The sequence below is a fragment of the Manis javanica genome, chromosome 5 (genome assembly GCF_040802235.1).
Source record: "Manis javanica isolate MJ-LG chromosome 5, MJ_LKY, whole genome shotgun sequence".
Lineage (NCBI taxonomy): Eukaryota > Metazoa > Chordata > Mammalia > Pholidota > Manidae > Manis > Manis javanica.
In genome coordinates this window covers 172544839-172566710 of record NC_133160.1, presented here as the reverse complement: position 1 = coordinate 172566710, position 21872 = coordinate 172544839, and the positions used below count along the sequence as shown (strand labels likewise).

Sequence of the window (21872 nt, the reverse complement as noted above, 5' to 3'; positions counted from 1 at the left end):
GCTGGGCATGCTGGGCACCAGGGCGGCAGAATGTCTGCATTGCCTTTGCCCCCTCACCTGGCAGGGCTGGAGGGAAGATGCCCTGTGAGTCTTTATGCCATCCCTGGGTCATCTGTGGTCCTTTAATGTGCTGAGTAGGTGGCCTGCCACATTTCACTGAGGACCCCTGTGCCAGGTCCCCAGTGAGGCCCTGCTTGGCACAAACTAGGGGGTCTTTTCCTGAGGGTGCAGAAGGGGACAGGCTGAGGGGCAGGCCCTACCTAGACCTTCCTCACAGGCTCCCCCCGGGCACCCACACCCCGACTCGGTGGGGAGGTGGGGACACTGCCTCACAGTGGACTGGGGTCACAGCTGGCTCACAGCCCGGTCCCAGCCCCGCCTGCCCAGGGACTGGCCTTCTAGACCGGATGAGCGGGGATGTGCAGGCCGCTCCCAGACCCTCAGGTGGGGGGCGGGACGAGTCCCGGGGGGCGTGGACCCCAGGGGCGGGGTGTCGGGGGAAGTGGGCTGGCTGCCCCATCCCTCCCTGGACCCGGGCCTCCCCTTCATGCAGTTTCTGGCGGCAGGCGCTGTAACCCGACTCCGCCTGGGCTGGTGGGGGGCGGGAGCCCGCGGCCGACGGCCGCCCGAGTGCCACATCACTGCGCCGCCCGCCGGCCTGCCCGCGGCCCACCATGCCGTCCTCGCTGCCGCTGCCGCTCCTCGCCCTGCTGGCCGCCGTCACCGCCCGGCCCGGGTGCGAGCCCGCCCGGGACCCCTCCGGTAAGGCCGCGCCACCTGTGTGGGATGGGAGCTTTCCCCGTCGCCCAAGTAGGTGCCCTGTGATCTTGGACCTCGCGGTCTGCCCAGGAGGGGCCCTGGGTCTCTTGGCGCAGGAGGCCAGGACCCCAGGGCAGGCACGGTGGGCAGCCTGGGCAGCGGAGGGATCCTTCCTGGGTCAAGATACAGCAGGCAGGAGGTCCCAGGGGGCAGGTGATGGGACTTCGCAGGAGAGGCCATCCAAGGTCCCTGGTCCTTCCAGGAAGGGGCGGCCTCTGGGCCTTGGCAAACTCTTGACCCCTCCCTCCCACCTCTGGCGGTGATGCAGGCTTCTCCCCAAGTGGGTGCAGAGAGCCTGGGAATGGGTACAGTCCCCTGGGAGGCGACAGGGGCCCTTGGGGGCCGGTGGGTGCTCCTGAGGGCTCTGAGGCAGGGAAGGAGTGGACGTGGGGATCCTGGTGTGGGGGGTGCGCCTGAGCTTGTGATCTCACCTGAGTGGGGTGCAGGGAGTGGGCAGAGGCCCCCGGGTCCTGAGCTACATCCTGGCCACATCTGCCCTCCTGAGTGGGCCTCTGTGGCCCTTCATATTCAAAGGTGGGGGTGCACCAGACCCACTGTCCTCAGGGCCCTTATCAACAGCAGACATCTGTGCCCCTGGAGGGTGGGACTCCCCTTGGGCATGGGGGCCCTGGCATGTCAGATCTGAGGTCTAAGTGCAGGGGGTTGTGGTACCTGAGAACCTGCTGACTGCAGCCAAGAGGATATGCCAGGAGCAGAATGCCCCTGCCAGAGTGCCAATGCCAGTCCGTCCCTTCTCTTCTCTCTCAGTCTGTCTTTCCTCCCCACTTCTGGCCCTCCCTGTCTCCTTTCCTTTCCCACTCTGCAGAAAAGCCCAGGCTAGGCAAGGCGTGTGTGTGTGTGTGCACATGTGCATGTGCACAGGTGAGCATGTTGGATGTAGATGGAATTTGAGGTGTCAGTGGCCCTGAGACCCCAGGAAATGTCCAGAATCATAGGCTTGCCAGGGACCGCGGTCCCCTCCTCCAAGCTCTCCCTGACTTGACTTTTCCCCAAGAAGAGCAGCAGCCTCCTCTGGAGGCCAGCAGCGCAGGCTGCTCCCTCCTGTCCTGGAGGGATGGGTAGGGAACATCCCTGGCCGCAGCCCTAGTGGCTTCGGAGACTCACAGGAAACAATCCTCCTCCAGGGCGTGGGGCAAGTGCCGTCCAGGGAGCCGAGTGCCCTTTCCAGGCTTCAGATGGGATGGGGTGAGGCCGGGCGACCGGGTCCAGGCTGCTCTATCCAGGGACCAGACCCATGTCCCCATCTCACTTGTCCCGGGGCCTCAGAGCAAGCCCAGACCCTCCCCTCTGCGTGTCCCTTGCCTTCCCCCAAGTCCTCCCGGGGAGCCTGGGATCTGAGGGTCTGAGTCCTCTCCTCTACTGGGTGGCCTTGAGCAGAGGGCCTGATCTCCGCCTTCATTCGGGTTTCCCTTCTGTTGGAGGGTGCTTGGCCGGGAGTTACGACCTGTCCCGGTCCTCGCACAGGGGGAGGGAGACCCAGCCCCGGGCCTTCCCCATTCCTCGGCTGCAGACGCGCTGACACCTTGTGGTGGAGAGCTGTAAGGGTCACGTGTGGGTCAGCATTGCCAAGGGAACATGCCGGCCACCTGCATAATTTTACACTTTCTAGTAGTCACACTAAAGAGGTAATAAGACACAGATGAAATTAACAACAAAAGCCACTATTTTGCTTCAGTATTTCATCATGAATATAACAATTATGAATGAAATATTTTACGCTATCTTTTGGTGCTGAGACTGACATTTGGTGAGTATTGTACACCGGTGGTACATGTCAGTTTGGTCTTTGCATCCAGTATCACATAATGGCTTGTGGCTCCATGCTGGACAGGGTGGCTAGGGCAGCGAGTTCCTCCCCTGACCCCACCCAGCCCCCGAGCTCCCGAAGGCCCTCCCTGGTCTTAACTTTGGTTATGGGTTGAATCGTGTTCCCCAGAAGATATGTAGGAGTCCTAACCTCTGGTACCATGACAGTGACTTTATGGGGAAACAGGGTCTTGCAGATGGAGTCATATTAAATGAAGTCATCCTGGCTCGGGGCAGGCCCTAAATCCAATGTCTGGTGTCCCTAGCAGAAAAGGGAGAGTTGGACACAGACCCCCTCCCCCAGGAGGGCCATGTGATGACAGAGCTGAGACTGGGGTCATGCAGCCACAAGCCAAGGACTGCTGGGAGTCTCCGTCAGGCCCCACGGGGGGGCCTGGCCTGCCGGCACCTTGATTTCAGGCTGCTGGCCTCCAGGGCTGTGAGAGCATCGAAGGCTATTGTGCCACTGTGCGGTATGTGGCTGCAGTGGCCCCAGGGCATGAAGCCACCCATTGCTCTCTCCCTAATGTGGCATTATTTCCCCAGATCCTGCAGCAACAGTGGGCACTGCTATTATTGCCCCCATTTTACAGTGAGACTGAACCACAACAGGGCTTCAGTTTTCTCCTCTGTAAATTAGGAAGACTGGGAGCTACGTGAGGCCAGGAGGGGAAACAGAGGCAGAAAAGAGTGACTCCAGGGCTTCCCTCCTGTGACAGGTGGAGTTTGGGCCAAGTGCTGTCTGGGTCCGGTGCGGGGCATTTTCCCTGCCCTCCACAACTGCCGGGCTCATACATGCTCACATCTTCCCCATCCTTCATGGCCCCAGGGCTCACCCACGCTCACTTACCAGGTTACCTGGGCAAGGACGGAGCCGTGTGTCCCAGGGTGGCAGGCGTGTTCCTGCAGGTCATCTGCGCACACCCGGCTGCACACCATGCAAGAGTTTGTGTGCATCCCTTTCTGCTGCCAGTGGTGAGGGTGGAAATCAGAGTTATCGTAGGAGTACCTGGTGGTGACATGGGCCCCAGGAGCTTTGGGAGCTGGTTGGCACAGGGGTCAGACTGTGGTTGCCCAGTCCACAGAGGGCAAACCGAGCACAGGTTCCTGAAGCTGGAGCTGCCTGGCCAGTCGGGCAGGCCCAGAGCCCGCCCTCCTGCATCCCCAGCACTGGGGGGCTCACGTTTGCGCAGGTAGATTCCTGTAGTCCTGTGTCGCACCGTTAACCCCGGGAGCAGCTCCCACTCGTCCCAGGCTCACGGTTCAGGCCCGGGTTTCAGAGAAGGTCCAGGATTAGAACAGGGCCTCTTCCCTCTGGTTCTCGAGCTCCTGTCTGCCCTTGGCCTTCGCCCCACACCTACTTTTCCCATCTTGTTTTCCCCCTATTCTGCCACCAGCCTGCCCTCCCCCAGGGACTCTGCACAGCAAGGCCAAGGTCAGCTGGGCCTTAAATCTGGTCTCTGTCTCTGAGCAGCGCTTCCTTCTCGGCGCTCTCTGAGCTCGCATTACCTGCTTCTCATAGGGGACTTGACGGGTGGCATTGAGCTGGGTTTTGGTGGCTTTCCCTGGGGTCTCACTGTTGCGTCTACATGTCTGGACCTCAAGGAAGGCCTGGCCAGCCCAGCAGGGCCAGAGTTCTGTGTGTTTGTTCTCTTCTCTGGGAAGAGGGTCCCCAACTCAGGAAACAGTGGAACACCATGGCTGCAGAGAGTTCTGGGGGGCAAGGAGCTGGGGCCCCCGAATCAGGCTCCAAGGAAAGCTTGCTACATACTTGGGAAGTCTGCAAGAATCAGTTGTTCAGCTGCTAGAAGCTTGATACTGGCCCCTGGAAGTATGTACCCCACAGAGATGGTGAACTCTAGCTAAGGACTCTCCATCCTGGTGGGCGCCTGGCTGCTGTTGGCCCCAGGCCTTGGGACTAGCTGGAGGACCCGGGGCTCTGTGGCTGCCTTGCCTGAGAGTGGGGTGACCTCTCTGGGCCTCGGCCTCCTCACCTGGGGAGGGGTTACCAGAGGGCAGAGACTTGCTGCGGAGCTTGAGGTCAGGCTGAGGAGGGTCAGCCCAGGCCTGGGTGGCCTGGGCACTCAGGGGGTGACAGCTGCTGTCCCAAGAGCAGCCACCTTTAGCGCATTTGTGAGGAGGCGCCCGAGGGCCCCGGCCTGCGCCCCTGGCAGCGTCTCCCTTCCTCCTTCCAGGCAGCTGCCGCCGGCTGCCTGCTGCAGACAGCGGTACGGTACTGGGCATCCTCGGTTCTGTGCTGGGGGAGAGATGCTGGGCCTTCGCACTATCAGCAGTTTGGAGAGCTGAGCCCAGGGTCCCCAAGTGGGTGACAATGTGGCCCGTTAATCAAACCCACACCCCTTCTTAAACAGAAATGAAGCAAAACAAAAAAGTAAGGCCCCCCCTCCGTGCTGCACGGTCTCCGTGCCGCCTCTGCCCACCAGGGTCCTGCCGACGGGGTCCCTGCCTTCCCCCCTCCACCTCCCTGCCCCCTGGCTGACAGGAAGTTGGCTCCCGATGGGCTGGGCAGCGGCTGGTGCGCCCACTGCATCTTCCCTTGACCCCGGTGCTCCCTGGCTCTGGGCTGCGAGGCCTGCGCCTGCCCCTCCCCTCTCGGGGCCCTGCCGCTCACGCGGATCTCCCGGGATGGCTCTGAAGAAAGCGGGGAGCTGATGCGCCCGAGGGACCCAGCGGACATTTCTTCTCAAGTCTCTTCCCACCAGATTTGGCGTCTGGTGTATTCTAAGTAACAGACTAGATTCTTTTATAAAGCAGGAAACTGTTCCCAATACAAAAGCCTATGAATAAAGTATATAAAATGTTTTGAGTGGAGAAATGCTGAACAGAAAGTACCCCATCCATTCTAAACTTTGACTGGAAAAGTGGCAAAATCTTATAACTGTACCATTAGATGGACAGTGTGGCTGGGGACAGAGGGGGGCAGCATGGGGGGCATCAGCGCAGGGCAGTGGCTACGGGTACACGTCTCCTTACCAGAGGGGGCTGGGGCTGGCTGTGGCAGTCTCAGAGGGCCTCGGAGCATGGGACAGCGCAGCCTGGCCACCCTGGCTGGAAAAATAGCAATAATGACCAGACATGAAAATGCCCAGTGGTGGTGAAGACCTTGTACTTACAGCATCCTTGCAAGCTGCAGAGCTGGGTCAGGCCGAGCTCAGCCATGGCTGTCTTCACCGACCCGTCTCCCCCAGGCCCTGAGCCCAAGCTGACCACCTAGGGATCAGCTGCTTTCCCAGAGGCACCGGGTAGTCAGGTTGACTGCATTTCTGGGGATGCGTTTGCTCAGGGGTTTTGGTTTGGGATGGTTTACACCTGCTTCTGCCAAACCCAGGGTCTGTTGGCCTCTTTCATGCGCCCTAGGGTGGCGAGCCCTCAGCAGGGCTGGCTTTCCTGCATTCATTTGCAGACGTGTGAGCTGAGGCCCAGTTGCCTGCCCTGCTCACTCGCTTGTAAGCAATCGAGCACGGTCAGTGGTAGGGGCCTTCCCTGGTCCTCCCACAGACTTGGCCTTCCTCCCAAGTAGCCCCTGCCCCATCCTCTCCCCTGCCAGCCCATGAGCACCCTGCCCCTGCAGGCCCTGGCCCCGGGTGGGTCTGTGTGCAGGGCCAGCCCTTAGTGTCCGAGGATGACTGCAGGAGTCACGGTGGGAGGGCGTGACCCAGTGACCCCGCCTGCCCCCAGCCACATGCGTGGACCTGCGGCTCAGGACGTGCGGTGACACCTCCTACAACCAGATGGCCTTCCCCACCCTGCTGGAACACCGGTCTCGGGAAGCAGTGGAGTCCAGCTCCGAGTACATCCTGCTGAGCGTCCTGCACCACCTCCTGGAGGGCCAGTGCAACCCCGACCTGCGGCTGCTGGGCTGCGCCGTGCTGGCCCCCCGGTGCGAGTGTAGCCGTGTGCGCAGGCCTTGCCGGCACGTCTGCGAGGGCCTGCGGGAGGCCTGCCAGCCCGCCTTCGATGCCATCGACATGGCCTGGCCCTACTTCCTTGACTGCAGCCTCTACTTTGCACGCGAGGAGGAAGGATGCTATGACCCCCTGGAGGTGCTGCGGGGTAAGTGGAGGCCAGAGTGCGGGGGCTCGGGGCGTCCAGTGGTGTCCAGGTGTCAGAGTGGGGGGCATGCCTCAGCCAGCTTCGCCCTGAATGCAGGTGCCCAGGCTGGGAATGCATCTGGCCGGCCAGGGGTCTCCTTCACTGAGACCCCCTCCAGAAAACTGTGGTGCACTGGCTGTGTCCCAGTCTGGTGTGGGCAGGACAGTGCATGGGGTCTGCCAGGCCGCAAATGCCTGTGGCCGGGCCTGGAAGATTGCATGTAGGGTACTGGCTGGAGCTAGACTCCTCCAGTGGGGTCTTTGCTGTCCTGTGAGCTCCAGAAAACAGCAGGAGCAGCTGCAGAGGGTCGGCTTTAGTTTCTCATGCGGAAAAACCAGGAGAGGTAGAAGGGGCAGCCCTGGGTGGTGGTGAGCCTCTCGTCTCAGGAGGTGTGCAAGGAGTCTTGCAGGTGACCCCACCCTCCCCCAGCCACATGCGTGGACCTGCGGCTCAGGGACCTGTGGTGCTGCCTTCAGGGGCTGGACCAGAGCACCCACCTCCAGGGCCCACCGCGCCAGTTCCTCCAGCAGCCCTGGCTGAGAGAACTCCCCGTGACAGGGGAAATGTTCTATTCTGTGCTGTCCCAGACTGCAGCCACCACTCAGAGATGGCTGTAAGCACAGGGACGGTGGCTAGTGTGCTGGGGATCTCGGTTTTTGCTCTATTTGGCCTTGATGAATTTAAGCCTGACTGAACAGCCGCGTGGGGTCAGTGTGTGCTGTCCTGGGCTGCGCAGGACGGCGTCTGCTCCTGGCTTCTCATACACTCACGTCATGAGGCACAGCCAGGCTCTGATCTGGGGCCGAGTGCCACACATTGCTGTCCACTCAAACCCCACCCGGCGCTCCAGCCCTCTAATTGCAGGTGGCAGCAGGGCCCTGGGCTCCTGCCTGGCAGAGCTGCTGCGAGTGCGTCAGTTGCAGATGAATGGATCAATCTCTCTGTCTGTCAGTCACTGAGCACCTGCCATGTATGTGGCTGTGTGTGGGGGTACCGAGGGTGATAGGGAGCACCCTCGGTCCCCACTGGTCTCTGGTGAGCCCTGGCTTCGAGGTCTGCTGCTCCCTGGCTGTGTGGGGCTCAGGGCCAGACCCAGAGCTGAGTCTGGCATACGAGGATCCATCTACCCCACAGGCCTCTGTGCAGGTCCACAGGCAGGGCCCTGCCAGCTGATAGGAGCCTCTGCATGTGTGGGGGCGGAACACTCGGTCAGCAGAGGCGCCGAGTGAGGCCGGAGGCAGAGGATGCGAACCAGACGTTCTGCAGGGCCGGCCCCCCTGCCCTGGGAAAGCCTGCGGAGTTGGCTTGGGAGAGATTATTTTGGGCAGCTCCACTACCAAATCGCCGCTTTCGTCTGCTTCTTCCTCCCTCAAAAACCATTTTTAGCAGAAACAAAACCACAGGGCAAGTGAGACACTTTAGGGAAAAAGCATTAACCGTTAACAGGCCCGGACAGCCTGTGGCTCCTGGACCCTGGGTGGGGGCAGGAGGCAGTGCCTGCGCCCTACTGAGGGGGTGGGAAGCTGGCAGCCGCCAGATTGCACTGAAAACCACCTGTTCCTGAGACCCGAAAGTCCAGGAATTCCCTAAGGACACTGTAAAGCACGGGCACAGCCTCCCCTCCCGCCTCCTGCCCTGTACCATGCTCCCCACTGCAGGGGTAATGCAAGGATGTCTGGAGTCACGGCAGGGGGGCAGGCTGGAAGGATGCCCGCTCCTGCTCACGGGAGCACACGAGTCACCAGGCCACAGCCAGAGAGCCTTTCCTGCTGAGTGTCTGTGGGGAGCTTCTCCTTTATAGTCTCCTGTTCTGTGTTTTATGGATTTAAAAGTAACCATGTATTACTTTTATTCATAATAACTTTAGAAACTATGTTGCTATACACATCTGTTGGGTGCTGTTATTAGCTGTCCATATTAAGTATTATAAAGGGAATTTTAATTAAAAACCTAAGTGCAAATTGTCTGGGGAGCCATCCAAGGAGGATGCATGAGTTCCGGCAGCCAAGTTGCTGCCATGTGGTGGGGGGTGTGAGGGCGCTGGGAGTGGTCAGTGGCCCGGGAGCTGGAGCCACCCGTGGAGGTGGGCAGCAGGCAGGCCTGAGAGCTGGCAGGGTGCAAGGCGGCTGAGGCTCCCCCCAGTGTGAGCCTGGACACCTTCTCCCCCCCAGGGAGCCTGGACACCGAGGAGGCACCGCCCTCCGGCCTGCCGTCCACGTTCATTCACTTCACCCACCACTCCTACGCCCAGATGGTGCGAGTGCTGAAGCGAACGGCAGCCCGCTGTGCCCACATTGCCAAGACCTACAGCATCGGGCGCAGCTTTAATGGCAAGGAGCTGCTGGTCATTGAGTTCTCCAGCCGCCCTGGCCAGCATGAGCTGAGTAAGCCCTGCTGCTGTCAGACGCCCGAGTGGGACCCCAGTGTGGGCTAGCTTCTGGGAAAGAGCATTGGGGTGGGCAATCTGGGGTCTGGGATCCTAGTCAAAACCCCCAGTGTTTGGGGACAGGGCATGGGTGGGGAATCTGGTGTCCTGCAGTGCACGGCCCCACTGTGTAGCTGAGACTCACAGGGGAGGCAGGCGGGAGAGGCAGCGTCCTGGGGCTGTCGGGGGGAGTCAAGTGAGGGTTTCCAGTGGCTGCAGGCGGCCAGGCCCTATGTGCCTCTGTAGGGAGAAGGAAGCTGCTCTGTGCACTGGGTGCTCTTGCCCTGGCACACCTGGGCCCCAGACAGGTATATGGGGCGCCCGCCCTGGCCACTTGCTGTTTGCTCCTCAGGTTGGTAAACGTGCTCTCACAGACTGATGTGAATAAGCACTTTCTCCATTTTAAAAAACCACGTCCATTTCAGCATCTCGTAGCAGGCTCAGAGGTCCCCTTTTGATGTGAGGGACAGCTGCGTGGGAACCTGCAGAGCTGGGTACCGGCAGGGCCTCCTGTAGCTGAGCAAGGGCCCCTCAGGCCAGGGCTGTGGGTGCTGGAAAGAATGATGGAGAAGCTGAATTTCAGGGGCAGGCGGAGGAAGAGCCGGTGGGCCCGGGGGACCGGGTGCTCTGGGAAAGGCACAGCCCCTGGCCCGCGGGACATTCTTCTGTGTGGTGAGGGAGGGTGACCACGAGCCTCTCCGGGGCGCAGACAGCATTGGTACGGGGCCCTGTTCTGGCCTCTGCCAGGGAGTCCCTCCTCGGCCTGTCCCTCAGCATCTGTGCCCGGGACGTCGTGAGCCAGATGAGACAGGTCTGGAAGCCATCCCCATCAGACCGTCAGCCCTTTAAGTCACCGAAGAACACACCTCGTCTTGGCCAAGTGGCTCCTGCTCCTTTGGTGGGCTGGCCACACTCGGCCCAGTTCCCATCCCGCCAGCGGCTTGGGCAGCTCGCCCCTCATGAGCTCAAAGCCCCAGCTCCCTCCGGGGCCCGCCCGCCTCCTCCCCTCCGCTGTGGCTTGCTTGGGGCTGAAGACAGTTCTGTTTTGACTTCTGATTAGCCCTAAGCAGTGACTGTGTGGGTGCAGGGAGTGCCCTGTGAGAGGGCCAGGGGGTGCCTGTGCACAGCCTCAGGACATTCATACCCTCAGAATGCGGGAGGGGCATGGGCGTCTGCTCCCCAACTGCACACGGCCAGGGAGGAGGTGCCGTTTCCCAGATGAGCAATGTGAGTCTCAGAGACGACGGTGACTTGTCTGAGGTCACACAGCTGGGAAGGCTGCCAGGCTTCTAGTCCACTCTTCTCTCCCTGCAGTCTACCAGTCTTCTATCCTGCGCGCATCCTCTGTGCATCCATCCATCACCCACCCACCCGTCCATCTTCCATCCGTGTCCATACATCTGCCACTCCTTCCGTCTGTCATTTGAGCACCAGCTGCCTTCCCATCTAAGTACAATGTGCGCCTTAACTTTTAACACAAACATGAATAGTACCTATGAATGAAATTCACACAAACCCATGAAACCATGTATTATTATTAATTAATATCTTTATGCTACATGCTAATAATTATGGCTAAACATAAGAAATAAGCTCAATAAAACTGACGACCCTGATGAAGCCTCATTAGTCACAGAGATGTTTAGGCCAAAACAAGTGGGACTAGGTCCCCAAACATCCAGCCACCCACGCTGTGTGGGCCCCCAAGTCTCCAGGGCCTGCGGGACCTTGAGACAGGTCCCAGGTCACTGTGTCTCCCCCCAGTGGAACCCGAGGTGAAGCTCATCGGCAACATCCATGGCAATGAAGTGGCGGGGCGGGAGGTGCTTATCTACCTGGCCCAGTACCTGTGCTCCGAGTACCTGCTGGGCAGCCCCCGCATCCAGCGTCTGCTCAACACCACCCGCATCCACCTGCTGCCCTCCATGAACCCCGATGGCTACGAGGTGGCAGCTGCAGAGGTGAGCGCCCTGTGCAGAAGCCCATGGGACGGGCCGTGGCCCCCACCCCCCTTCTTCATCCACTAGCAGTTTCTGAGGGGCAGCATGCACCCACCATATGGGGACAAGCACCAGCAGGCGTCATTGGCAAGGTCCCCCCTGCGGTGTGTTAAAGGTGATGCACTCTGGGGAAGCTTCATGATGAGGGGAGTCGGGAGAGTGCGTGTGCGCCCGCTGGAGGTTGGGAAGCCCTCTGAGCAGGGCAGGGAAGCTGAGCAGGCAGGGCGAGTACCTGCTGGGGTCCCACAGGCCCAACAGCCAGTGCAAGCCCTGAGGCCAGAGATGCTGAGATGGTAGGAGAGCTCAGGGCTGCGCTCCCCAGTCCCTCCCATACAGCCAGGGAGGTGCCTCGGCCTGGCCCCACCCCTCCGCCCAGCCCTGTGGCCTCCCTCAGGAAGGAGTCAGGGTGGGGCGTGCTGATCCCTAGTTGGGGGATGTTCTACATTTCAGGGTGCTGGCTACAATGGGTGGACCAGTGGGAGGCAGAATGCGCAGAACCTGGACCTGAACCGCAACTTCCCCGACCTGACATCTGAATACTACCGTGTGGCCGCATCACGTGGCGTGCGCAGTGACCACATGGCCATCCCACAGCACTACTGGTGGGGTAAGGTAGGAGCCGCTGCTCCCGCCCCCACCCCTGAGGCCCAGGGCCAGCCCACAGACTGCATGGGAGGGGCTCTGGTGACTCGGGCCCCTCTGGCATGGTACCCCACAGGGCAAGGGAGCCCGGTGGTTAGCCTCTGCCCTCTGAGCCTGTTATCTGCCTGGAAATAGGGACACGTCCTCGCTGGGTTGTTGGGATGCAGAGAACACATACTGGAAGCACCCAGAGCCTGGCAGGTGCTCAGTGACAGCAGCCCTGGAAGGCTGCCTGGAGGGGGTGATGTCCCCAAGAGATGGGAAAGGAGTTGAAAGCAAGAGGCTGGCGGCCTGAAGGGGCTCCTGAAGGCGGGATGGTCTGGTTTCCTCCAGGCACAGGGTGGGAGGGGGGGCATGTGGCCTGGCCAGGTGGCTAGTAGGGCCATGTCCGCTCCTGAGGGTGGCCTCCTGTATTCCGGGCAGGTGGCCCCTGAGACGAAGGCGATGATGAAGTGGATGCGGACGACCCCCTTCGTGCTCTCAGCCAGCCTCCATGGCGGTGACCTCGTGGTGTCCTACCCCTTTGACTTCTCCAAGCACCCGCAGGAGGAGAAGATGTTCTCGCCCACGCCTGATGAGAAGGTGAGAGGGCAGACCTGCCCGGGGCAGGAGGGCGGTGTGGTGCGTGGCGCTGCTTCTGTTCTGAGCTCAGGGAAGCCCGTGGAGCTGCCAACCCCCAGGAGCCTCCCAGGCACAGCTCCAAAGCCTCCTCCTCCAGGAGGCCTTGCAGCAGCTCCACGCAGCCTGTCGCTGCTCTGGTGCACCCACTTCCACCAGGTTCCTGTCTGGCAGCTCCCGGGCTGGGGGCTGGGGCCCAGGGTCTCCGGGCCTGGCAGGTCGCCTGGTGTTTTATGTTGAACGGGAAGGTGGTTCTGGGCGAGGCCGGCAGAGGGCAGTGCTGCCCCACACATGGGCCTGCTCCGCTCACTGCCTCCCTCCTTCCCGTGGGCCCTCGGATGGTGGAGGGTAGGGCTCTGAGGGGGTTGGGATGCACTGGGTCCAGGCAGGAATTCTGGCCCTGGACTTCTCCTGGGCCCTGGGGAGGCTCTGCCCCTCTCCAGGCCTCAGTCTCCCTTTGTGTCAGGCCAGCCGGGGACGAGACCGACGATGATGGCGGGCCCCCTCTCCAGCCCCACTCCTTCCCTGAGCTAGGGCACAGCCCCCGAGCCCCCCAGCCCTGACGGGGTCCCTCCCCGTGCCTGCTCCTGGAGCTCATGCAGGCAGGTCTGGGAGGGGTGTGGAAGCTGATCTCTCCCCGTTTTAGGGATGCAAAGGCCAAGTGCACTGGATAACTGCCCACACCGGCCTGCGCCCTGCCACCCTGCAGCTGTGGCCTGCCCCCCTTTCCCCTGCCCTCTGGGGGGTCTGGGGATGGTCTGAGCTCTCTGAGCCCTTCAGCAGGCCTCCTGGTGGGCCTGTTGGGTGGAAAGCCACCCTGCCCTCTGCCACCTTCCCGAACTTTCCACCTGGTGTTTAGGGGCAGCTCCTGGGTCCTGCGCAGACAGCTCCTCCTGGCCACTCAGAGGTCAGCTCTGCCTAACCCAGCCCCCTGCCAGTGCACAGCGGGTCCGGGCCACCAAGACCAGCAGGACTGGGTCCTGCCCTGCTAATCTAGGGTGGGAGACGGAGCCAGGAATGGGCAAGGACAGGAGGGTGTGGCCAGGGCCAGAACAAAGGGCGGCCCAGGAGGCCAGGCATGCAGCGGGCATGTGTGTTCGGTTGCACTTGTGTGTGGGCATGTGTGTGTGTGGGCACTGAGTGCCAACCCGGCCTGGGCCTTAAGGAAGGCTTCCCTGTGGTGGTGTCTGCCCCAGCGAGCTTGAAGGAAGAGGTGATTTCCTGCAGGCACTCAGAAGGAGCCAGGGCTGGGAATGAGGGACTATAATGGGAGCGGGGGTGGGAGGGCGGGAAACCAGGCTTGGTGCCCTGCCTGGCACCTGAGAGCAGCCCTTGTGCCCATGGGGCCATTCCTTCCTGCCCGCCTTCCGCCTGTGCTGGCTCGCTCACTCATTGACTCCTGCAGCCAGCCCATGCCCAGGGCCAGCCGGGGTGCCCGTCCTGTGCTCCAGGCACAGTAAACACCCCCAGGGGTGACTGGGTGGTGGTCACCATGGGCTGGGCCTTGGCCCGACAGTGCTGTCAGAGTGCAGGGCCAGAACCTGGGCCAGGTCTTCAGCAGGAGCCCCTCAGCGCCAGGCTCAGCAACTCTGAACCTCCGAGGCAGTCGCTTGAAGGTGTCCCTCGGGGGCTGCTCACCTCAATGAGTCCCACCAGAGCCAGAACAATGAGCCTTCCCCACCAGCGATCCATCTTCGATCGATGCTCCTCAGGCCCGTAGCCAGTGGTGGTCTCTGTGGAAACCAGGGTCCCAGGAGAGATGATGGGTGTGGGAGAGCGTGCGGAGGGCCTGGCCAGGGTGTCCCAAGCACCCTGCAGACTTCCATGGTGCCCTGTGGGTGAGGGCCAGTGCCACAGGGCAGCATTTGAGGCCCCCAGGTGGGCCATGGCCTCCCGCTCCAGCCCCTCAGTCCCCCTGCACCTGCCCCTTCTGCTGGAATCCTAGTACTGAGCTCTGCTCAAGCTCTGCCCGCTTGGTTTACCCTCCCTGGCCCAGCCCATGCCCCAGAGGGAGGGGGCTACGGTTTTATACAGGGTCCCAGGCATGCTAGCTGGGTGCGTGGCCCTTCCCCAGGGGCCTGGCGGCCCCACATGAATCCCTTTCTGCCCCCCTCCTGACAGCCTGTGGCACCCCAGCTCGTTTCACTGCATCTGCGTCCCTGTGTTTCCCTCGCTGTGCATGTCTGGCCTCTGGGCTGGGAGTCCCTCCCATGTCCTTGACCCTCACCCCCCACTCCAGGCTGGGCTGTTCCCAGCAGACCTGTGCTGGCACTCCCTGGGGCTCTGGGGACTGATGGGGACTCCCCTGCTCTCCTGGGGCAGCAGGGCAGCAGCGGGACTGACTGCCAGACAGGAGAAGGGCCCTGGGGTGGGATGGAGAGAGAGAGGCTGGTAGGGTGGGCAGGTGCTGGGCGCAAACCTGGGGCAGTCTGGGCCCACCTTCCCCCACCAGCCCATGCCCCTCTTTGCAGACAGATGGTGGACAGCCAGAGAGGTGGGACCCACGGCAAAGTTCTAGAAACCACCCGATCAGTACCTTCAGGCAGAGGCCGCCTGGGCCCCCAGACCCGTGGCTAAGGAGGGTGGCTGTTGAGTGCAGCCTGCGGGCAGCAAGGGCTGCCACCCAATGGCTGCCCAATCTGCCCACGACAGCCATGAGGCCTATATTTAGGGTCTGCTTTGTGTCTGTAGGACCGAAGTGAACAGCACAGTCCTACCCCAGAGAAACTGGATCCCTCCTTCCCAAAACTGCAGGTCCTGGGTCTGAGTTGCCATGACCCTTCTGGGGGAGACCCTCGCTCCGGCCTGGAGCAGCTCCTCATTACTGACCTACCCTGCGCACCCCCGACTTTCTTACAGAGGAGCCCCTCCCTAGGACAGGCTTCTCTCAGGGCCGTGGGTGCCACTCATCCATCTGACCCCACTTGGGAGCCTCCACCCCGGGTCATGCTCTGTATCTTGCCCTGGGGCCTGTAGATGGCTGAGACCTACCTGAGGGGAGTCCCCCGCCCCTGCCTGGAGTGGGGGTGTGGTGGGGAGAGTGCTGGCTTGGGGATGCCTGCCATACCTAGGAATCCCAGACACCCCTAGCCATGCCCTGCCCCCAAGATGCCCACCCAGGGGATGGCAGGCCCCCTGGGCTGTGTCCTGTGTCCCTCTGCCAGCCATGATGGACACAGCCATCCAGTGTGGCTCCTCTTGGGAGAAACCCACACACCCTAGCCAGGTGCAGTGCAGGAGCCCATGTGCACCCAAGTACCCACCGCAGGTACCCTGAGCTCTGATCAGCCCACCTCCGGGCCTTTGCATGTACTGTGCCCACTGAGCAGACAACTGCCTGTCCTGAGGTCCTGCACGCAGGAGGCCCCTCACCCCATTGCCCAGCTGTGGGGCATCCCAGAGTGCCCCACCCTGGGTCTTGGCCTCGCAGGAACCCTCTTGGTCTCCTTTCCAGATGTTCAAGCTTCTGGCCAGAGCCTATGCCGACGTCCACCCCATGATGATGGACAGGTCGGAGAACAGGTGTGGGGGCAACTTCCTGAAGCAGGGCAGCATCATCAATGGGGCAGACTGGTACAGCTTCACAGGAGGTGTGGCCCCGGGGCTGGGCCAAGGGGTGGGAGCAGGGGGTGGGGAGGGGGAGGGGAGTGACCACTGTGGAGGGACCACCGGTCCCCTCCCCTTGCCATTTCTGTAGTTTGTTTCGTGAGAGCTCGTAGTTCATAGTTTCACCTGTAACCAATTCTTTTTTGCGTCTTGGGCTTATGTAGGGCTGTTCCATGAAATACAGGACCCTCAGTTAAACCTGAATGTCAGAGAAATACACAAGGACGCTTTAGGACTGTGTGTTCATGTCCCAAATCCTGCCGGAGATGCACTTATACTGGCCTTCATGGCTGTCTCTCTGACACCCTGTGGAGCAGGGCGGTGTGCACGTGATGCTGGGTGCCACAGGGGCATCCGCTGGGCTGGGCTGGCCACACTCCTCTATGCTCTGCCTGCCCACCTCCGCCTGGCATGGGGCTTCTTTTTTTATGTCGTTTGGCAGATGAAGAAATTGGGCTCAGACAGGAGAAGGACCTGTTGCAGGTCCAGCTGCAGGCGGCAGAGCTGGGCTGCATGGCTCCCGCCTCCCTGATGTGTGGGCAGAGAGCACAGCCCCTTCGGCTTCTGCTCAGAAGCCAGGTCACTCTTCTGCCCAGCAAACTTTCCCCTGCTGCCCCATGACCAGCATGTGTGGCTCTTTCCGGAAGACAGGGCAGCTTTGCCTCTGAGAACCCAGGCGTACGGGCTGCCTGACTCCCAGGGCAAGGGCTCTGGGTCTCAGTCATGACCCTGTTACCAGGGTCTGCAAAGGACCTGCAGGAGCTGAGCCTGGGGGTGGCCTGCCGGGCGCCCTTTCCACCACAACACAGACCTAGGGACAGCCTGGGGCCAGTGGCCAGGGAGGGGGGCCAGACGGATGGGGGTGTGGCCGCTCTGCAAACTGCCAGTGTTAAGTTGACAACAGTGGTTGCTGGGCACCAGGCTCAGAGGCCCCTGGCTTCTGAAGGGCGGGGGTCTCCGGCTGCTCCCCACACAGGGCTGCCCTGTCACTGCTGTAGGCCTACCCTGCAGGATGGCTGCGGCTTCTGCTGGACAAGAAAGTTCAAAAGCAGAGGGGCGGGGTTGGTCAGTCCAGCTGGCCCTGCAGCCTCTCTGTGCTTTACCTGGCTGGCTGTCCAGCCTTGGTAGGGCTGCGTTCTCCCTGGGTCTGGAGGGGACAGGACCTCCCCACCAGGCCGTTCTGGGGACTGTCTAGGCAAATGGACATTATTATCCCTGGGGTCCAGGCCCAGAGGGCCAGCAGCACGGACACCAGGCGCATGTGTGGCCCCACATGCTGCTGGCTTCTCTCCTGGAAATTGCTCAGACCCTACCTGCTGGGCGCAGTGTGGGGTGGTGGGGAAGCCCAGAGACATGGGCGCCCAACTGCATGGGTTCAGACGGGTTCAAAGTGCAGTTCGGTGCCTCCCCTGTGGGTCCTTGGGTAGGAGCCATAACCACTGTGCCTCCATCCGTCGTCTGTAAAGTGGGATGACGACGCCCCTCGCAGCTTTCCGCACTCAGCACCTGCAGGTGGGGTTGTTGAGGGCCGGCAGGCACTCAGGCCTTCCTGTCCCACAGGCATGTCCGACTTCAACTACCTGCACAGCAATTGCTTTGAGATCACGGTGGAGCTGGGCTGCGTCAAGTTCCCCCCCGAGGAGGCCCTCTACACCATCTGGCAGCACAACAAGGAGCCGCTTCTCAGCTTTGTGGAGATGGTGAGCGCTGGGTGGCCTCTGCCTGGCGCGGGGGGTGACCGATGGGGTCCCCGAGGCAGCCCCCTCAGCCTCGCTGGGCCGCTTCGTGTGGGTACTCAGCGCCTGGCCCGGTCTTCCAGCGGCTCGGCGACTGGGGGCCCAGGGACCAGGCGTCCCCGCCTCTCCCTGCCCCCCTCAAGCGAGCGTCCTGTGCCTGGCTCATCCCCAGGAACTCCTGGGGCTCTGAAGGAGGACGCTGCCCTTGAGAGGACTGTGGGATGTCGTAGGGGAGAGCCGAAGCCTCTGCTGTCTTTCCCCTGAGTGTTTCCAAGAACCACACGGTTCGCATCTTGGTAGAGCACCCTCGTGGGGCGCGGGCCCTCGGAGAGAGGCGGCCCTGCCCGGAGGGGGTGCTGAGAGGGCTGCGAGCACCGCATCCCCCCACGGCACTGCATCCTGACAGCAGTCCAGGGCGGCAGACGGGGCAGCCCCATGCTACAGGCAGAGGGGTGGGGTGCTGGGGAAGGGTGGCTCCGGTCCAGGGTGGCCGAGCCATGCATGGGCCCCTGTTCCCAGTTTTCAGTGGCTATGAGCCAGTCAGAAGGGGAGTCAGGGTCAGAAAGGGACGGGGTCTGTCCAGTGTCACCCAGTGACTGTGCAGAGCTGGAACCCAAACCTGCCTGCTTCAAACCTCATGTCCCCTCCATTCCAGAAAGATCGGGAGCCTTTCTCCAGGTAAGAAGCAAGCACAGGCTCCTGAATCAGCGGCGGCAGCAATAGGAAGAAGGCCGAGCCCCAGATAAGAACTGGACATCATTAGCGCTGTTTGAGTGTCATTTTTATGGCTGGGCCAACGACCTCTCACTGCATGGGGCAGGTCATCATTCAGTGACGGCTCTGGGCCAGACCCCTCGCTCATTCCATTTTACGGCTGTCTGGTGAAAATGAGCTTTAAGGAGCCTTAAGTGGGGCTGGGATTGCTCTGTGGATATTGTATGTGAAGTCTGGGGATATAAAGATTTAATAGTGCAATACTGCGGAAGGCAGAGCACAGGCTGGGCATGGCCGGCCCCCGAGGGTGCCCCCCGAGAAAAGCTGTGCTGGGGCTTCTGATGAGGATGGACTCTGTCGTGGCCCATCGAGGCCTTTCCCACAGTGATCCTGGCCAGGCCTCGGGTGGGTGTCTACAGGGAAGGGGTGTGCATGTCTCCCTCCCTGTGGAGAGGTCCACGTCCCTGGTTCTGCATGAAGATGACGCCTCAGCCTGAGAACAGGGCCAGCACAGAGCCTAGCCGGTGCCATCTGACGTTAAACGAGGCCTACTGTGTGTCTGGCCTGGCTCTTGGGTTGGGGAGAGGGGCAGATGATGGCCTCATAACGAGGTCGGGGCTGGGAGAGTGGAAGACCAGGACTGCGGAAGCCCCGAGGAGGCCCCTGTGTGGCCAGTCATCAGGGAGGGCTTCCTGGAGGAAGAGGAGTATGAGCTGTGTCTTGGAAGGTGAAGGGAATTGGGCAGGTGCAGGAGCCAGCGAGGTGTGCTGAGCAGAGGGAGGGGCAGCATGAGGGACTTGGCAGCCTCCCTGGAGATCCCTCACAGCACCGCGGCCCACCTGCCCGCCCAGCCGTCCTGGCCTCTTCTGACGCGACCTCTGGGCCCCAGTTGCTTTTGGCCCGACAGAGCAGGAGCAGGGCGGCTTGTCCACTGCCTGTGTTTTTTAGGAGAATTGTGAGCAGCTCAGGCAGTTCTGAGCGTGCTTTCTTTTGGAAAAAGCAGCTTTCTAGCCTGCCTGAACGTTGGCTGTGTGTGGGGGCGTCTGCTGGGACACCCAGCTCTGCGTGGACCAGACTCCAGTGGGGGGCAGGTCCTGCGGCCGGGCTCTGCCTCCGTGCCTCCACGAGTCGGTTCCCACTCACCAGCATGCAAACGCCCAAGGCAGGCACCGCCACCCCGTTGCACAGGTGGGCAGACAGTGCTCAGATGCCAGGCAGCCTGTCCAAGGCCAAAGGGCAGGTGGTGTCATGGCCAGGCTGACACCAGGACCCACCCCTGGGCTTGCGGCCTCCCAGTGCCCCCAGGCCACCTTCAGGACCTCACCTCAGAGAGAAGCCAGCTGAGCTGACACTGCCTCTGGCCGTGAGGGCAGGAGGCCCCAATGCGTCTGAAGGTGGACCTGAGGGGGTTTTCTGCTCGGGGCTCCTGGCCCAGGAGGTGTCAGCCGGGCCCTGGAGCACGATGGCAGCATCATCCACACACCTGGGACAGGGGGGCATTGCCAGAGGGGAGACACCAGAGATGGGCTCACCAGTCACCCCCACTTCACAGATTAGGAGACTGAGGCTCAGAGAGGGAGACTTAGGATGGCAAGAGGGCTGGTGCGGAGCTGGGCTGCGCAGGGCTGGTTTCCCCAGGGACTCCAGCTCCGAGGAGAGATGGGTGAAGCTGGCTGGGCAGGTTGTGCGGGCTCTCTGGAGAGCACGCACATTGTTCACACGCCTGTCCTGCAGGTGCACCGGGGCATCAAAGGCGTGGTGATGGACAAATTTGGCAAGCCGGTCAAAAACGCCCGGATTGTGGTCAAGGGCATCCGCCACGATGTCACCACGGGTGAGCACCTTCCTGGGCCGTGTCACAGTGGCTGGCTCCTGCAGATACTCATGGCATGCCGGGCACTCCTCTAGGCCCGACCAGCCTGGTTGAGGAGAGTGGGCAGGAACCCCAGGGTCTGCGTCCGCCCCCAGCTGGGCCTCTGCAGCCTTTGGCCGGGAAAGCACATGCTCAGGTCCTGGCCACTGGGGATAGTAGACACACGGTGTACTTCTCACAAAGTAACCCTGCTGGGAAAACGCCACCTTCTCAAAGATGACAGGGGACGGCTCCCTCTAATCATGAGCCTGTTTGTTCATATCCCAGTTTACAGCTCACTGATAAGCTGGTGTGTCCAGTATGGACTCTGGGTGCCCTCGGGGATTTTAGAGCTTATTTAAAAATTATGGTACATGTGAGGCATCTGGTAGAAACAGGGTCCAGAGTAGGGAGAGGTTTCTAACTGTGTGAGCTGGAGATGGGGATGGGGTTGGTCAGTGAAGGGTTTGGAGAGGAGAGGGCACCTAAGTAGGGCTTTGAGGGATGAATAGGAGTTGATAGAAGTAGGAGGTGGGAAGCACATTTCAGGTCTGTGCAGAGGCAAGGGTAAATTTGGGATCTATCTGCCCTCCGGGCTACCTCACAGCAGAGTCTGAGAATCGTGTCTATTTACCCACAGCCCCAGATGGTGACTACTGGAGGCTGCTGCCCTCGGGGTCCCACATTGTGATTGCTCAGGCCCCTGGCTACTCTAAGGTCATCAAGAAGGTCACTATCCCTGACCGGATGAGGAGGGCTGGTCGAGTGGACTTCATCCTGCAACCTCTGGGCACCGGACCCAAGCAGGTCCTTCCTGGGTCACGGAGAAGCGGGCCTGGACTCCGAGACCCTCTGGGAGATGCTGGCCTGCATGGGGAGCTGGGGGGGCCTGGCCAGGATCCCCTTGGAGCGAGGAGGCAGCCCTCAGCTGGCGGGAGCAAGCCGTGGTGGTGGTCCTACTTCACGTCGCTGAGCCACCACAAGCCACGCTGGCTGCTCAGGTACTAGGTGCCACTGTCCTGCCCGGACGTGGAGGCCCAGCCCACCTCTGCCCAGGGGCTCCTGGCTCTTGGTTGCATCTTCCACAGACATCCTATAAAGCCGTGTCCGTGTTACTGAGGTGTTTTTGTCCACCTTCTGCTGGGATGAGAGGCTCTGTGTGAGAGGCACCTGCTGGGCAGGTGGGGGGTGGGTAGGATCTGGGCCCTGGTGCATGAGGGCAGGCCTGGCTCATCCCTGGCGGTGGCCCGAGGGCAGGCGCTCCCGCAGCCTCACAGGCCGCCAGTACCGGGGCTGCCATTCAAACAGGACCGTGCACAGTCCTCCCTTGGCCCCCAGGCATGGTCCTCCCCTGGCCCCCAGGCCTCCAAGGGCTGGGCCTCTGCTTTGCAGGCGTGAAAAGTGGGAGCTCAGTGGGCGGGCACGACCCGCCCGAGGTCACATGTGGGGAGCAGGGTGCAGGGCCACGCAGGAGCAGGGACCGGGGTCCTGCTGCGGAAGACTGTGTGTCTGGGAGCCCG

The 21872-nt window shown here is 61.7% G+C and overlaps 1 protein-coding gene across 2 annotated transcripts; it reads left to right on the top strand.

Moving 5' to 3' along the window:
• Positions 1-566: 566 nt before the first annotated feature.
• On the top strand, positions 567-21467 carry CPZ (carboxypeptidase Z). 2 transcript variants are annotated; one of them, XM_017645127.3, is made up of 10 exons: positions 567-762; positions 6346-6720; positions 8931-9143; positions 10949-11145; positions 11635-11796; positions 12250-12408; positions 15899-16034; positions 17611-17750; positions 20235-20334; positions 20993-21467. In XM_017645127.3, the coding sequence occupies exons 1-10, from the start codon at positions 675-677 to the stop codon at positions 21358-21360; spliced, it is 1938 nt and encodes a 645-aa protein (XP_017500616.3). In that variant the 5' UTR covers positions 567-674; the 3' UTR covers positions 21361-21467. The 2 variants fall into 2 exon arrangements, with proteins under 2 accessions (XP_017500616.3, XP_073094087.1); XM_073237986.1 differs by lacking the exon at positions 8931-9143.
• The last annotated feature ends 405 nt before the right edge of the window (positions 21468-21872 follow it).

Excerpts from the sequence above, each read along its gene's own strand:
- CPZ (XM_017645127.3), top strand. The coding sequence starts at position 675 with ATGCCGTCCTCGCTGCCGCTGCCGCTCCTCGCCCTGCTGGCCGCCGTC. Across the intron at positions 6,721-8,930 it reads CCCCCTGGAGGTGCTGCGGG|GGAGCCTGGACACCGAGGAG; the intron begins GTAAGTGGAGGC and ends TCTCCCCCCCAG. Across the intron at positions 11,146-11,634 it reads ACGAGGTGGCAGCTGCAGAG|GGTGCTGGCTACAATGGGTG; the intron begins GTGAGCGCCCTG and ends TCTACATTTCAG.